Raw genomic sequence first — 16881 nt, forward strand, 5'->3', positions numbered from 1 at the left:
GGACACCCAGGCATTAGGGTGGCTCTCGGACTCAGAGCGACAGCTCCTTGTCTCGGAGACACCAGAGGAGGTCGCGATGGCCATTGGGGCCTGATGGCTTACCCATAGAATATTAGAGCCCACGTGGAGCTGCTTGCCCCCAGGTTGGCCCAGATGTATCGAGCCTGTCTCCAACAGGGCTCTATGCCGGCCTCTATGAGGGAGGCCCATATTGTTCTCATTCCCAAACCTAATAAGGACCCCAAGCAGTGCGTCTCCTACAGCCCAATAGCGCTCCTGAACTGTGACTTAAAAATACTAACCAAATTATTGGCCACCAGACTTAATAAAGTAATCAAATCTCTGATAGACTGATCAAACAGGCTTCATGCCAGGCAGGTCCACAGACATCAACATACAGACTGTTCAACATTCATGCCCCCCATGCTAATCAAGGCACTAGGACCATTGCCACTCTTGATATGGAAAAGGCATTTGATACAGTGGAATGGGTGTATCTGTGGGAGGTGCTTAGAAGAATGGATTTCGCACTGAGGTTTATTGCTTGGATACGTACGCTATACACTGGTCCCCTAGCATGCATTAAACTGAATGGCTCCCTGTATCCGTTGTTCCCCCTGCAGAGGGGCACCAGGCAGGGTTGCCCTCTCTCCCCAGCCATGGAACCTATTGCTGAGGTTCTTAGGAGCTCGGCCGAGGTCAGGGGTCTTTGGGTGGGATGGTTGGAGGAGAGAGTGGCTCTCTATGCAGATGATCTATTACTTTTTCTAAATGATCCTGGTGATTCTCTGTGGGGTGCGCTCGGGGTCATGGACTCCTTCTCCACCTTCACCGGGTTGAGGGTGAATTGGCATAAATCTCAGCTCTTCCCGGTGGATGAGGGGACCAGGACCTCACCCTCCTCTACCCCGCTTCAGTGGGTTGATGAATTTACCTATTTAGGTATTATTGTCTCAAGAGAAAGCCGGGACTTTGTCCGGCTCAATCTTGAACCTGTCCTGATAGGGATCAAATCCAAACTGCGGGCATGGGGTAATCTTCCCCTCTACCTCATTGGGCGCATTAACCTTCTAAAAATTAAGGTCCTCCCCAAGCTTACGTACATATTTAGGAACTCCCCTCAATGGCTTAATAAAACCTTTTTTGACTGCCTTCGGCAAATCTTCCTCTCCTTTATCTGGGGGTCAAGCACCCCTAGATTTAAATACACCACTCTCACCAGGCCTGTGGGCAGTGGGGGTTTGGCTCTCCCTGATTGTCACAAATATTTCTTGGCCACCCAACTTGTAACCGCTTATTGGTGGTTGCAGCCCGATCTGACCAACTCTGCAACGGTGCTGAAGGCAGCTATAGGGGGGTCTCTGGAGGCATTGAAGGGGTTGATATTCAGGGGGCCAAAAACACCTCACTGCCTCACCCCCTCTATGCGCACCACCATGAGGGCGTGGAGGGTGGGAGAGGCACTGAGGGCACCCCTACCATACTCCTGGTATCCTCACACCCTCCTGTGGCTGAACCCAAACCTTTCACAGTTCAGTACCATCCCGGATCCACAGGCCTGGGCTAAATACAAAGTACTGACTCTTGAGCATGTTGTCACCGACGGGGAACTCACTCCCTTTCCTGTGATGCGTACCAAATTTAATAAACCGGCACAGACCCATTTCAGATATCGCCAAATCGCGCATACTTATAGGTGTCAGTTTTTGGGTCAACCAGTTGTCCTGGAATATTCTGAGCTTGAATCCACCCTTAGGGTGAAAGGCTTGGAGAAACCCATGTCTCAGATATATGGGTCTCTGCTGGTTGCTGCTCTCCCCGAGCTGTCCTCCCTCCGCAGGAAATGGGTGGAGGACATACCGAGGCTGAATGAGGATGACTGGAGTAAGATTTGGGATTTTCCATTATCCCTTCTGATCTCAGCCAGAGAAACTGGTCCAATACAAAATTATACACAGAGCTCACTACACACCCCACAGACTGCACCAGATGTTGCCGGCGCATTCCCCGACGTGCTGGCGCTGCTCCTATCAGCCAGGAGACTTCTTTAACATTTTCTGTGCCTGCCCGGCGGTTGTACATTATTGGTGGGAGGTGTTCCGGGTGATAGTTCAAACTACTAAGACTAGTATCCCTTATGATCCTAAATATTGTCTGCTGGGGCTTGTGGAACAACTGCCGATACTTAGAGCTAGGAAGATACTCATGTCCCTGTTATTGTATTATGTGCACAAGGCCATCGCTATGCACTGGAAACAATCGACCCCCCCCCCCCCTCCCCAAGTTCTGGAAAAACCTGGTGAACACCAGTTTGCCCCTTTATAAAGCCACCTATTCAGGCACGGGTTTCCCGCAAAAATTTGAGAAGGTGTGGTCCTGCTGGTTAGACGATGACACTACGGCAACTGTTGCAGTAGACAATTCCTAGGTTAACAATGTGATGTTAGTATGCGGATAGACTGACCCAAATACTCTTATCTCATATTATGTAATTTTACCGTGCACAGAATCTCCTGAACTAAACTCTCCCCATATTGGGGTTTAGATAGGTATGATTAAGTTGTGTTGCTCTGATGTGTTGCGGCATGTTGCTGCCTCAGAGGTAGATTGTTGTTTGTTATAGGATGTGCCTTGCTGTGGCTGTTGCCGCAGCAGGAATGTGCCCCTGTGTGGGTAATGTTTGGCCCGCATGGGGCAGTCTGTATGCTTATGAAAAACTCAAAAAAGATCTTATAAAAAAAATAAAAAAAAAGAAGACAGACCTATCTAATTCGTCAGGGGAGAAGGGCCCCTGGCAATAATCACATCCTTAAAATCTGACATGCTAGTTGCACCCAAGTTGATTAATGGATTGACTTGGGTACAATTAGCATTCCCATACATGGTTTGAATCTCGACCGGTCCCTGCTGAACCGGCCGTGTCGAACCGTCTATAGCCAGCTTAGAAATACCCTATTTATATTGGTTATGGGAGTTAGGACTGTAATTCTAACAGGTTTTAAAACTTCTTACCTGCATAGCCACAGGAAAGTCTGTCTGAGCTTCTGGAGGAAAGAAGACATCTACAGCTTTTTTGGTGAATGGCTGATTTCCATTAGCGGGCTGTCCAACTTCTATGATGTGTAGCTGGAATTATATGAAACAGAAGCTTGGCTACAGGTAAAAAATTAAGTTAGTAAATATTACATTTTCTTTTTTGCTTGTTCTTGTTGTCTCCTGAGTAATTAGGTACTCTGAAAAGCCTGTCAGCTCAAATGTGCAGGGCGATAACGCTATTTGCGGACATATTTAAACACAAACAAATAAAAAAAAAAGCATACCCAACATGTGTCCACATGTTCACAGCTCCCCAAATGCCTACAAAGATAGGTAAGGGGCTTAAGAGATACGATGGAGATGACCTCTGCAAAGCAATGGAAATGCAGCCCGTTTCTACAATGTCACCTTTCAGGTTTTTCTTCACACACATTATCTATGACTTTGTCACAATTTTGGCCCATTTACACTAATGTGTTTTTTGCAAACATGCATTAAATAGCATGCATTGCTGTGCTGCCATGTATTTAGAATAGGCCTCACAAAGCAGGCTTAAAGCAAAAATTTGTAATTTTACAAGTAACATATAGAGATGTCAAAAGAATAAGTTCACTTCTGTAAAAAAAATAAAAAAAATAAAAATAAATATTAAATGCAAGCACATCTTTTTGCAGGTAAAAAAAAAAAAAAATGTGCCTTTAATATTTTTAGTTACGAGCCTCGAAAGCATTTCACACGTGATCGGTAGATCGCAGGGTTCTACCAGATGGCCTGTGTAAGCTGTCTGCTTGTACCTTGTACGAGCAGGAAGTTGAACACCAAAAGACTCAATGAACTACTGGCAAAGCTGTGTATGGTATATCTGTGCATCTTGAAGATATTACAGCACTGGACTGGAAAGGCCCAGATACCCTAAGGAGTGGGTCGATTCCAGCACTAACCAAACCTCTGCAGGATGCGCACTCTTCAACAGACATTGACTGACAAGGCCTGGACCGGCCTTACTTCCAGCGGTAGATCACCAAATATCCCACAATGGGGAAAGCCTAAGAGTGTAGCAGAGATAGGACAGGTGACCAACACCTTGATGAAGACCTGAGGTGCTGTGCACAGGAAAGGAAGAGCAACAATGGTAATGTGTGCCCACCACAAAACACAGGTAGTGTTAATGTGAGGTTAGTGATGTGCAAGTGTGCAACCTTGATTTTCATAGAGGCCAGAAGGCCCATGGGGGGGACAATAGATGGGAATTTTTGGATCTGAACATACACAGAATCATCCTAATCAAAAATGGGATGAAAGCTTCCTTTTTGCCTTGGGGACAGTGAACAGGTTGGGGCAGAATTCCTAAAACTTCTCCTTTTCTGGGATCAAAGCAAAGATCCTCGGTGGGAGGATGAAGCTGTGAGCGGGTAAAGCTTTGAGTTAGTTTACCCAAAACCCAGACATCTGAAATGTATTTTTCTCAGAAGGCTGCAATTTATCCCCCTACTCTGCAAAGTGACAGCTCTCTTCATTGGGAGAGGTGGGTGGAGGCCCAGATCTTACAACAAAATGTAGGCAAAGCTTGGATGTGGACCCAAAAACCTGAGATAAATTAAAGGAAGTCCTCTTTCCAAGAACCGAAGACTTGCCTTCAGAAGCTTTTGCCTTTTTCTGGAGCAAAAGGCTCTGCTTACCTACCATGATTTCACCAAATTAAGTGTCCAAGGAATCACCAAAAAGATATTCCAAAGACCAACACTTGAAAGGATCCTTCACATGTGCACTGCAACGAGGCTCATTCTGGTGTTGGATGTTAGGAACTGAGCTCCAACCAGGTTTTAATCCTCCTTGGGCATACCCTCTAAGGCAGTTCTTAACTCTTGTCCTCAGGACCCACTAAAAGGCCAGATTTTAGGCATTACCTTAGTAGGTCCTGAGGACAGGAGTTGAGAACCACTGCTCTAAGGAGATATCAAATATGCAAAATACAGAGCAGAAAACAAATAAATAGATCAGTGCTAATCTAATATACTCTTCAATGAACATTCATATCAAGATGACAAAAGAACCCACCGCAAGGAGGAGGGGAGTGGAGCCTGATATTGGGAAGAGCTTTGGAAGGGTTGTGAGCAGTTTTAGGATTTGAGCGGCTGGCGTGCCACAGAAAACTTTGTTTCAATGTGACTACTTGCAGTCTGAGTAACTTTTTATTATCTTTAATAAAATTACCCAGAAGTTATCACACCATTGGAGCGCTCCTGTGCCCTTTTCATGTATCAAGCCGACGGATTTGCGAAGGGATAGCAGAGGAAGTGGTGGATAACAGCCCAAGTACTTGACATGAGCCTGGTTTGCCCAATTAGTTCCTAGATAGGCATATGGGTCTGTTAAGTGGTTGTGGTGGAGGGAACATGTTTTGATGTAACTTATTCAAGTACCTGGCAAAAAATACCTGGCGGAGGAAAATTTTAGACAATACTCCACTGGACTTTGTATTGCTTTAGACATTTGTAGAATTTTTTTAATTCATTTTTCATGGTGGATATTTTTTTATCATTTTGATATGCACATTCATTTGAGAGTGGATGTTAGAAAGGATTTATGTATGAATTTGTTTTCAGTGCTGTATTCTGCATATTTGATATTTACTTTACATTCCGTTTATACACACCTGTGTCATATGTTTTTATTGTTTTGTTTATTTTTTGTTCATAGTGCAGAAGGGTACATTAAGTTTCTTTTTGATACCCCCAAGGGGTCTTTAGAGACACTACGTGCTTAGGAAAGCACAAAGTGCAAAATCCAGTTCCCAGAGCAACATTACAGGCCAGCCCAGCATCTTCTTCCTTGCATTGTCCAGGTATGAGCAAGAAAAAAATTAAATGGCAAAACAAAAAGATCCGATTCTCTCAAAGCAAAGAGAGAAATACCTAATACACCCAAGGACAATGGTAAAAATACTGAAGCTTGCTGGAGGTGGGAGGGGTTATGCTTGGGCTGTTCTTACAGCTTTGTTTGCCAGTGTTTAATCACCTTGAAGGTAGCTGCATACCTATGGTCCAATACTAAGAGCCACTATGTCCTGTAATTAGGTCCTGAAATAGCATGCTTTATCAACTTAAATATTTCTGAACTCTTACTTTGCCCCCTGCTTGTCCACGCACAGCAAAACAGAACAGAGTTGAAGGTTTTGAATTTCTTTCAATCTTGAATTCCGCAAAAGCTGCAGCATGACCCTCAATTGGCTGAGACACTTTCCTGTCCACAGAATACAGCTGCATGGCACCAACTACTCTGTTTTGCTAAAAAAAACAACAAAAAAAAAACAAATTACAAATCAAAATACAACATGCAATGTACAAACACATTCAATCATGATAATGCTTCACAATGAGTGCTCTTTGCTGTTCATCTCTCGAAGTTAAAGTCTAAGGCAGAAGTGACTCACAACAACAATCCACTCTATAGGACGGTAATCTCAACAGGTACTATTAACGGAGGCTGCACTGAAATACTGATCTAACGCTAGTGATAAGTCAACAGGTATATTTCTAATGGAGATAGGAAACCAAATAAAACAAAATGTAAATGTAACAGACTATATATGCTCTAAAATAGGATTTTTATAACAGCTTAGCCGTAAAATCCTTTTCTTGGAGTACATCATGGGACACAGGGCCTTAAGTAATTAATGGGTTATAGGCCACCTTCAGGTAATGGACACTGGTTATACCCAATCCAGGAAGTCCACCTTCTATAGAACACCTCCTCCTTCCAGGAGCACATCAGTTTTTGTAGCAAAGCAATATACTTAAATCCCCAAATAAAGGGGAGGGACATCTGTGTCCCATGATGTACTCCAAGAAAATGATTTTACATCATGCATCATGGGACACAGAGTCTTAATTACTTAATGGGACGTTCCATAGCAATGCTACTTGAGGGGAGGGAGACAACCCGGAGGGAACCCCCAGACTTGAGGACCTATACTGCAGCATGCAGCACACTGTGCCCGAAGGCGATATCCTCGTACCTCCTTACATCCGATGATAAAATTTTGTGAATGTATGCATTTTAGACCAAGTTGCGGCCTTACAGATCTGAGCTATGAAGGCCTGATGATGCACTGCCCAAGAAGCACTAATCACCCTGGTAGACTGCACCTTAACTTGAAAAGGGGGAATCTTAGGCCTTAAATCATAAGTTTGAATTATCACTTGCCGAATCCATTTAGCGACAGCGGATTTTGACCCTGCCTGTCATTTCTTAGGACCTTCTGGCAGAATAAACAAGACATCAGTCTTACAAATCTGAGCAGTTGCCTTTAAATCTATTTCACTACTCTCACCACATCAAGACAATGTAATGACTTTTCTTCCCTGGAAAATGTTTTTTGAAAAAAATGATGGCAGGACAAAATCTTGGTTCAGGTGAAAACCTGAAATCACTTTTGCCAAAGAGCCTGGACGAGGGTGTAACACCACTCTGTCCTCATGGAAAATCAAATAGGGCTCTTTACAAGAAAGGGCAGCCAATTCCGAAAACCTCCTTGCTGAGGATATAGCAACCAAAAATATCAACTTCCTTGTCAAAAGGACTATGTTGTATGGGTACAAATGGCTGTTTTTGTAACACAGACAAAACAAAAGTTCAAGTCCCAAGGGTTCAAGGGAGGTTTGATGGGCAGATTAAGCCACATTATCCCTTGTATAAAACCGCAGACTAAAGAATGTGTAGCAAGTGGTCTTTTTTAAATAAGACTGATAAAGCTGAGACTTGGCCTTTAATACTACTTAAGGCCAATTTCATTTCTACCCCTAATTGTAGAAAGGCAAGAATTCTGCCTATGATATATCTCCGAGGGTGCCAACCCTTGGATTCACACCAGGAAACATAAGCCCTCCAGACTCTAATATATAGTTCTGGAAGCTGGCTTCCTTGCATTAATCAGCACAGAGATAACTGACCGAAAAGCCCACATTTCTTCAGAATGTGGGTTTCAATAGCCAAGCCATTAAATTTAGAGACCGTAAGGAAGGATGGAATATCGGTCCTTGTGAGAGCAGATCTGGCTGTGGTGGAAGGGGCCATGGGTCCTCCACTGCCATCTTAACGATTTCTGCATACCATGACCTTCTGAGCTATGCGGATGCCACCAGAATTACTGGCTTTCTTTCCAGCGTGATCCTGCAAAAAAGTCGAGGCAGCAACTGAATAGGGGAATGCATAGATCAGTGAGAACTGATCCCATGGGGTCACCAATGCATCTATTCCCCTTGTGAATGGATCCCTTGTTCTGGCCACAAAGTTGATTTAACTTCATGTTGAACCTGGACGCTAGAAGATCCATGTACGGGGTCCCCCATCTTTGGCAAACAGCCCAAAATAAGTCAGGGTGAAGAGACCATTCCCCTGGGAATAACTGCTGGCGACTCAAGTAGTCCGCATACCAATTCTCTACTCCTGGAATGAAGACTGACGGAACAAGTCTTTCTGCCAAAGTTAGAATATGGTTCACCTCTCTCTGCGCTGAGAGGCTTTTGGTGCCCCCTTGGTGAGTGATATAGGCCACAGTTGTGGCATTGTCGAATTGAATCCTGACAGGACAATCCCGTAACCTGAAAGTCCAGGCCTTTAGAGCCAGATGTACTCCCCGAATCTCTAGGATATTGATGGGCAAGGTTCTTTCAGTTCTTGACCACTGTCCCTGGACAGTTGTCTTTTCTAGTACTGCTCCCCAGTCTGAAAGGCTGGCATCCGTCATTACTACTTTCCAGATTACTGGTCTGAAGGATTTTCCATTCAACAGATTCTGGGTTAGTAACCAAGAGAGGCTTCGGGACACTCTTGGGGACAGCCACATAGGCAAGTCTAAAGCTTGAATTGTTTTGTTCCAAGCAGACAGGATACTGTTTTGCAACAGTTTTGAATGAAACTGGGCATAGGGAATTGCAATGAATGAAGTCACCATGGTTCCTAGCAACCTCATACAAAGGCGAGTGGAGAAATCGCCTTTTCACCTGACCATACAAACCAGCTCTTATGGAGTTGATTTTTGCCTGAGGCAATTACACCTTTTCCTGGGCTGTGTCTATGATCAGACCAAGGTACTCCAGCCTATTTAGCGGTATCAAGAAAGATTTCTCTAGGTTGAGAGTCCAACCCAAAAACTTTCCAGATAATTGGTTCTAGCACGTACACTTTGCTCCAAACAAGCCACCGACTGATCTATTAGTAATAGATAGTCTAGGTACGCTACGACTTATGCCACAATTGTTATGCCCTGTGCCCTTAACCTGGCTAGAGGTGGGGCCAGCACTTTGGTGAACACCCGGGGTTCTGTGGCTAGCCTGAAGGACAGGGCTACAAACTGGAAAAGTTGCTGTTCTAACTCAAACCGCAGAAACTTTTGATGAGCGGGAAATATAGGGACATGCAGATATGCATCCCTGATGTCGATTGATGCCAGAAGTTCTCCTAGAAGGATAGAAACTACTGACCTGATCATCTCCATGTGAAAGGAACGGATTTTAAGGAACTGATTTAAATTTCTTAGATCTAGAATGGGTCTCATGTCTCGATTTGGTACCATGAAAAGATTTGAATAAAACCCCGGGAACCATGCTCTTTTGTGGGGATCTATATGATCACCCCTTGAGATATTAATTGGTTTAGTGACTGAAACTGATTCTTTTCTCTGGATCTTTGGCTTGACCTCAGGAAGCGAGACGGTGGAAAGTCCTGAAATTCCAGCTTGTACCCAGCGTTTCCCATGGAGATGACCCATCTGTCCTGACTTTCCTCTTTCCAGACTTCTGTAAACTGCAGACGTCTTCCCCCCCCACCTTGGTGAGGGTGGTTGCCTCTTCATGATGAGGCTTTAGGATTCTGCTTTGCAGATTTCCAACCCCAGGACTTCTTTTGAGCCTGGGTCTGGCCCTGAGATTTTCCTCTAGAGTCTGACGGCGGAGGCCGTCGCCACTACCTAGAGGCGGAAGCCCCTGGCGCAGGGGAAAGAGCCCATTTAAATTAAGGTTGTTTATACTTTCTTTTGACTGGCAAATGAGTACATTTCCCACTAGAAATTGGATATATTTGTCCAAGTCTTCTGCAAATAGTCGCTCCCCATTAAAAGAGAACCCAATTAGGAGGTGCTGACCAATTTTTTAACTATAGGATTCTACGCATATGCACAAGCCTAAGGCGAGACGCCTGGTGAATAGAATCTTTAATGGCATCTATGGCAAAGCATAATGCTTTTGGTAGTTCAGCCAAATCCCGAACTTGTTGTGCAGGAAACTCTCTAAAGGCCTTGTTTAACCACTTCTCACTGGGAGGACGTCCTGGGACGGCCTCGAATTCCCGGTTGCAGACATTCAGATATCGGCATTTTCAGCCGGCGATTCCCTGCACCATAATAATGATCATATCAGCTGTTCCACCGCTTGATCGTTCTCAAGGGCGGCGGGGAAGGGACGCCCCCCCCCCCTCCTGCCGGTGCTTCTACCAACTCACGGCTTCCATTGGTGAGTCAGACACAGGATCCGCCGGCCCCCGGATAATGATTATAGAGATTTCCGGCAGACCAGATGGTCGCCAGAGTATCTATGATCGTTCGGAGGCCTGGTGCGAAGTTATGACGTCACGCCCGGCCTCTGCATTTAAATAACGGCACCGCCTCTGTTGGGAAGCAGTGATCGTTTTTTTTTTTTTTTATATTAGGCTTCCCAGCCTAGGAGGTGAGATATAGGGTCTTATTGACCCCATATCTCACTGTAAATAGGTCCGATCATGCCATATTCCTATTACAAGGGATGTTTACATTCCTTGTAATAGGAATAAAAGTAATCAAATTTTTTTTTTTAAAGTGTGAAACTGAAAAAATAAAAGTAAAATAAATTTAAAGCGCCCCTGTCCCCGTGAGCTTCTACGCAGAAGCGAATGCATACGTAAGTCCCGCCCACATATGAAAACGGAGTGCAAACCACACGTGAGGTATCACTGCAAACGTTAGAGCGAGAGCAATAATTCTAGCCCTGGACCTCCTCTGTAACGCAAAACATGTAACCAGTTAAAAATTTTAAAGCGTCGCCTATGGGGATTTTTAAACACCAAAGTTTGGCACCATTCCACGAGTGCATGCAATTTTGAAGCGTGACATGTTGGGCATCTATTTACTCAGTGTATCTTCATCTTTCACATTATGCAAAAAAATTGGGCTAACTTTACTGTTTTTTTCTTTTTTTTAAAGCATGAAAGTTTTTTTTATGAAAAAAACCTGTTCGAAAAATTGCTGCGCAAATACCGTGCGAGATAAAAAGTTGCAACAACTGCCATTGTATTTTCTAGGGTCTTTGCTAAAAAAAACATATATAATGTTTGGGGGTTCTATGTAATTTTCTAGCAAAAAAAATATGAATTTTACATGTAGGAGAGAAATGTCAGAATTGGAAAGGGCGCAAGGTGGTTAAATTAGTCCTTTAGGGATTGACAGAGGCCTATTGCAGGGACTGCAGGCTGAGTAAAAGCACCTGCCATGGAAAAAGTAGATTTTAACTGGGTTTCCAACTTTTTATCTGTTGGATCCTTAACCACTTTCAGACCGGACCATTTTGCTGGTCAATGACCAGAGGTCTTTTTACAATTTGGCACTGCGCTGCTTTAACTGGTAATTGCGCGGTCATGCAATGTTGTACCCAAACAAAATTTGCGTCCTTTTTTTCCCCCACAAATAGAGCTTTCTTTTAACCACTACAATACAGGGCACTTTCGCCCCCTTCCTTCCCAGCCCAATTTTCAGCTTTCATCGCTCTAGCGCTTTCAGTGACAATTGCGCGGTCATGCTACACTGTACCCAAATGAAATTTTTATCATTTTGTTCGCACAAATAGAGCTTTATTTTGGTGGTATTTATTCACGACTCCGGTTTTTATTTTTTGCGATATAAGCGCAAAAAAGTGGAAATTTGGAAAAAAAACTATATTTTCTTTTTTCTATTTTAAAAGAAATCCAATAAAATCAAATTTTGTCATAAATTTAAGCCAAAATGTATTCTGCTACATGTTTTTGGTAAAAAAAATTCAGTTAAGTGTATAATAATTGGTTTGTGTGATCACGGACATATGTACGCAAATGATCATGTACATATGTGTGCACATAATCATTGGGAAAGGTGATTTTAGTGGGACATATGTGGGGGACATGTTTTTATTATTAGGGACATGTGTTTATTTTTTGGGGACATGTATGTTTTGGGGACATATGTGGGGACTGTGTTTACACTGTGTGGTGTGTTGTGTGTTTACACTAGACTGAAGATCAGTGAGTAAAAAGCTGTAAAAAACAGCTCATACTCACTGATCATCAGCCGGCTGCAGCAATCTGCTCTCCTCTCCTCAGCGATGACTTTGTGTGAGGAGAGGAGGAGCCGATTGCCTAGCAACCGGCTGTTTGTTTACATCACATGACGGCCGTGATTGGACACGGCCGTCATGTGATCAGGAGGGCCAATCACAGGGCCCTCCTGCCGATCTAAGATGCGCCGTGTCCCGGTGACACGGGCGCATCGGGATAGCGCCGCTGCGCGGGCGCACGCGCGCGATCCCGCTCCTCCTGATGGACGTTCCTGAACGTCCTATCAGGAGTAGACGGCTCCCACCCGGCCGTATATGTGCATTGGCCAGGTGGGAAGTGGTTAAAGGTATTTGACTGACTTTGCGATTTTTATTTTTTGCGATATAAACGTAAAAAGACCGCAAATTTTGAAAAAAAAATGATATTTTCTACTTTTTGTTATTAGAAAAATCCAATAAACTCAATTTTAGTCATACATTTAGGCCAAAATGTATTCAGCCACATGTCTTTGGTAAAAAAAAAAGTCAATAACTGTATATTTATTGGTTTGCGCAAAAGTTGTCACATCTACAAACTAAGGTACGTTTTCTGGAATTTACGCAGCTTTTAGTTTATGACTGCCTATCTCATTTCTTGAGGTGCTAATTGGCAGGGCAGTACAAACCCCCCCCCCAAATGACCCCATTTTGGAAAGTAGATACCCTAAGGAAATTGATAAGAGGCATGTTGAGCCCATTGAATATTTTATTTTTTTGCCTCAAGCAATTGAATAATGACAAAAAAAAATTTTTTTTTTTTTTTATACAAAGTTGTCACTAAATGATATATTGCTCACACATGCCATGGTTATATGTGGAATTGTACCCCAAAATACATTCTGCTGCTTCTCCTGAGTCCGGGGATACCACATGTGGTCGACTTTTTGGAAGCCTAGCCGCGTACGGGGCCTCGAAAGCCAAGCACCGCCTTCAGGATTTCTAAGGGCATACATTTGTAATTTCACTCCTCACTACCTATCACAGTTTTGAAGACCATAAAATGCCAAGATGGCACAAAACACCCACAAATGACCCCATTTTAGAAAGTAGACACCCCAAGCTATTTGCTGAGAGGCATGTTGAGTCCATGGAATATTTTATATTTGCCACAAGTTGCGGGAAAATTACAAACTTTTATTTATTTATTTTTTTCACAAAGTTGTCACTAAATGATATATTGCTCACACATGCTATGGGCATATGTGAAATGACACCCCAAAATAAATTCTGCTGCTTCTCCTGAGTACGGGGATACCACATATGTGGGACTTTTTGGGAGCCTAGCCGCGTACGGGGCCCCGAAAACCAAGCACCGCCTTCAGGCTTTCTAAGGGCGTAAATTTTTGACTTCACTCCTCACTACCTATTACAGTTTTGAAGGCCATAAAATGCCAAGATGGCACAAAACCCCCATAAATGACCCCATTTTAGAAAGTAAACACCACAAGCTATTTGCTGAGAGGCATGTTGAGTCCATGGAACATTTTATATTTTGCCACAAGTTGCGGGAAAATTACAAACTTTTTTTTTTTTTCACAAAGTTGTCACTAAATGATATATTGCTCACACATGCCATGGGCATATGTGAAATGACACCCCAAAATAAATTCTGCTGCTTCTCCTGAGTATGGGGATACCACATGTGTGGGATTTTTTGGGAGCCTAGCCATGTACGGGGCCCCGAAAACCAAGCACTGCCTTCAGGATTTCTAAGGGTGTAAATTTTTGATTTTACTCCTCACTACCTATCGCAGTTTTGAAGGCCATAAAATGCCAAGATGGCACAAACCCCCCCCCCCCCAAATGACCCCATTTTGGAAAGTAGACACCCCTAAATTTAGGGGTACACTAGTGAGACTCACAGGTAAAAAAGCACCTAGGCTGTCAGCGACTGTATCAAAGCGCTACAAAAAAAACTGTTAGCGATCGCAGGGATCAGGCCTGACTCTGCCAACGCTGCAGTTATGTGTGTTGTGTTTTGTAAGTGAGAGTGATCGATCGATACTGCACTTGGGTGGGCTGGTCTGGGCTTGGCGGAGGGGCTAAACGCAGGTGCTAGCAGGTATCTGGGCTGATCCCGCTAACAATGCGTTTTGGGAAACCTAAACTGCTGGCGACGCCAATATAGATCTGATCAGATACTATATTACTAAGGGAGGTGTATGCTTTGTGCGTGGGTGTTAGCGGTACTGGCACTAACCTGACGCTGCCTGGGGTGACGCAGACCTTATCTGACCCTCAAACTTATATCACCCGCCGGGTGATCAGGGGGTTAAACCTTTATTAGGTAATAAATGGCGGGTGCCCTGAAACTATAAAAAAAATAACTAACCAACCAGCGTTACCTGTAACCGTTATATGGTGATCACTGGTGAAAGGGTTAACTAGGGGGCAATCAGGGGGCTTTATGCGGTAGTATATGGGGGTCCCTGGCGCTATAAAAAGCTGCGGCGAACCTAAATACCTACCTGCCTAACTAGCGTCACCTGTGACACTAATACAGCGATCAGAAAAACGATCGCTTATTAGGCTGGGTTCACACTGGAGCGATGCGGGAACGCCACGAATCCGCGGCGGGTTCCCGCATCACACTGCCCTATGCGAACTGCTGGGAGTGTCAGTGAAATGTTAATGACACCCCCAGATCAGTTTGCATATCGCAGTGCGATCTGCAAACTCGGATCGCATGGTGTGAACACCCATGCGATCCGATTCTGCTGCGGACCAAAAAAAGGGTCCCGTGTGAGTTTGCGGCGGGTGCGGCGGGAATTCAGCCATACTATCTGTATGGCTGAACTCGAATCGCACAGAGATCGGATGTGATTGGCACTGCAGTGCGAATCACATCCGTTCTCATAAACCGCTGCAATGTGAACCCAGCCTTAATGACACTGGTGACGGGGGGTGATCACGGGGTTAAACCTTTATTGGGGGGGTTAGGGGGGTACCTTAGAACTAAAGGGGGCTAACCCTAACTGCCCTAACAGTTATTACAGTCACAAATGACACCAATGCAAAAAAAAAAAATGCAATTGGTGTCACTGTGACTGGGGGGGCAGGGGTGATTGGGGGGGTGAGAGTGTGCCTGGCATGTTCTACTGTGTAGTGTAGTGTTGGTGCAACTCCCCGATCCTCTCTCCTCGGTGCCGGAACGAAAAATACCGACACGGAGGAGAGATTACATCACTTCCTCTGCCTGTGTTTACATTACAGGAGGGGAAGTGATGTCATGCTTCACTTCCATTCGTCAGGAGCGATCGCGAGGGGGTGGCCATGAATGAATGGCCGCCCCCTCATCCCGGATCGCTCCTGAACGGATTCCAACTGCTGCTGGCACCGGGGGGGGGCCCGATCGGGCCCCCCACCCGCGGGAAGGCAGGGACGTAAATGTACGCCCATATGCCTGCCCGTGCCATTCTGTCGAAGTACATCGTCGTGCGGCGGTCGGCAACTGGTTAAGGACAAGTTAGGCCTTTATTCACATTGGAAATTGCAGCCTCAACTGCTGGTACTTTCCATTTTTTGGAGAATTTCTCCTCCAGGGGATAGAGAAAAGAAAATCTCTTAGGAGGGAGAAAATGCTTATCCGGGTGATCACATTCAGTAAAAATAAGCTGTTCTAATGCATGTGCAGGAAACGCATGCAAAGGTTTTAAGGAACCCAAGCTGTCAGGAGACTGCTTTATGGGCAGCATGAAAGTGGAACGAACCACCTCCGACTTTGTATCAGCAATTTCTAAGATTGTGAGGCTGAAAAAAAGGTTCATCTACCGTTGTTTCCTCCACAGAGCAATCATCGGTATGTTTTTTCTCCTGATCGACTGAAGGTAACACCTCGGGGTAATGTAAGGAGGTACAGCGCTGATGTCCCCCTGAACCTCAGTCCCTTCAGGGGGGGGGGAGATAGAAAGCATTTTGTCAGATTTTTTCTTACCTGAGAAAAAGTTTCACTCCACAGACTGCTGCAGCCACACAGATTAAGCTTTACAGTGAAGACATCAGAGTAAGGTATGTGCATATATACTGCCTCTAGTGGAGAATTAAGGAATAACAACAATTTTTCCCTAATAGAAGAATACATAGGTAAACCTTTCAGTTCCCAAGTTTCTTCCCTTACCTTATCCCCGCCACAGGATTTGCTGCATTAACAGACAATCTGACCTTCACCCATCACGGTGGGCTGCGTTTAGCAAACCTTCAAGGACCGGGTCCCTAATATCGGGGGTTCCAACTCCCTCGGACCTGTAAAGCACCCCACCAGGAAAGCTAGGTAATGTAGCAAGACCAAAGCCCTGCTGGGTTCCTGGGGTCCATCCCTAAAAAGAGAGGCGTTACAAGCAAAACCTTGTGCTTCTTATATGAGGCCCCAGGTACCATCCTTTTAGGCCTTAATGGCACTTTGGATGGATCTGGTCTTTATGGAGGTTATTTAAATCCAGCATGGATCCCTCCTGGAGCTCCTCAGAGC

The 16881-nt window shown here is 44.6% G+C and overlaps 1 protein-coding gene across 2 annotated transcripts in view; it reads right to left on the reverse strand.

Annotated features, from left to right (window-relative positions):
- LOC143940359 (clathrin heavy chain 1-like) overlaps nt 1–16881 on the reverse strand; it is a 253280-nt gene that overhangs the window by 99899 nt on the left and 136500 nt on the right. For both annotated transcript variants that reach the window (XM_077461620.1, XM_077461619.1), the window contains exons 4-5: nt 6162–6323; nt 3013–3126 (exon numbers count right to left, since the gene is read on the reverse strand). In XM_077461620.1, the coding sequence (XP_077317746.1) occupies nt 3013–3126; nt 6162–6323 (276 nt within the window). The remainder of the gene's footprint in view (nt 1–3012; nt 3127–6161; nt 6324–16881) is intronic.

Source organism: Lithobates pipiens, unplaced genomic scaffold (assembly GCF_037356315.1).
Source record: "Lithobates pipiens isolate NorthernLeopardFrog02 unplaced genomic scaffold, aLitPip1_a1.2 Scaffold_3, whole genome shotgun sequence".
Lineage (NCBI taxonomy): Eukaryota > Metazoa > Chordata > Amphibia > Anura > Ranidae > Lithobates > Lithobates pipiens.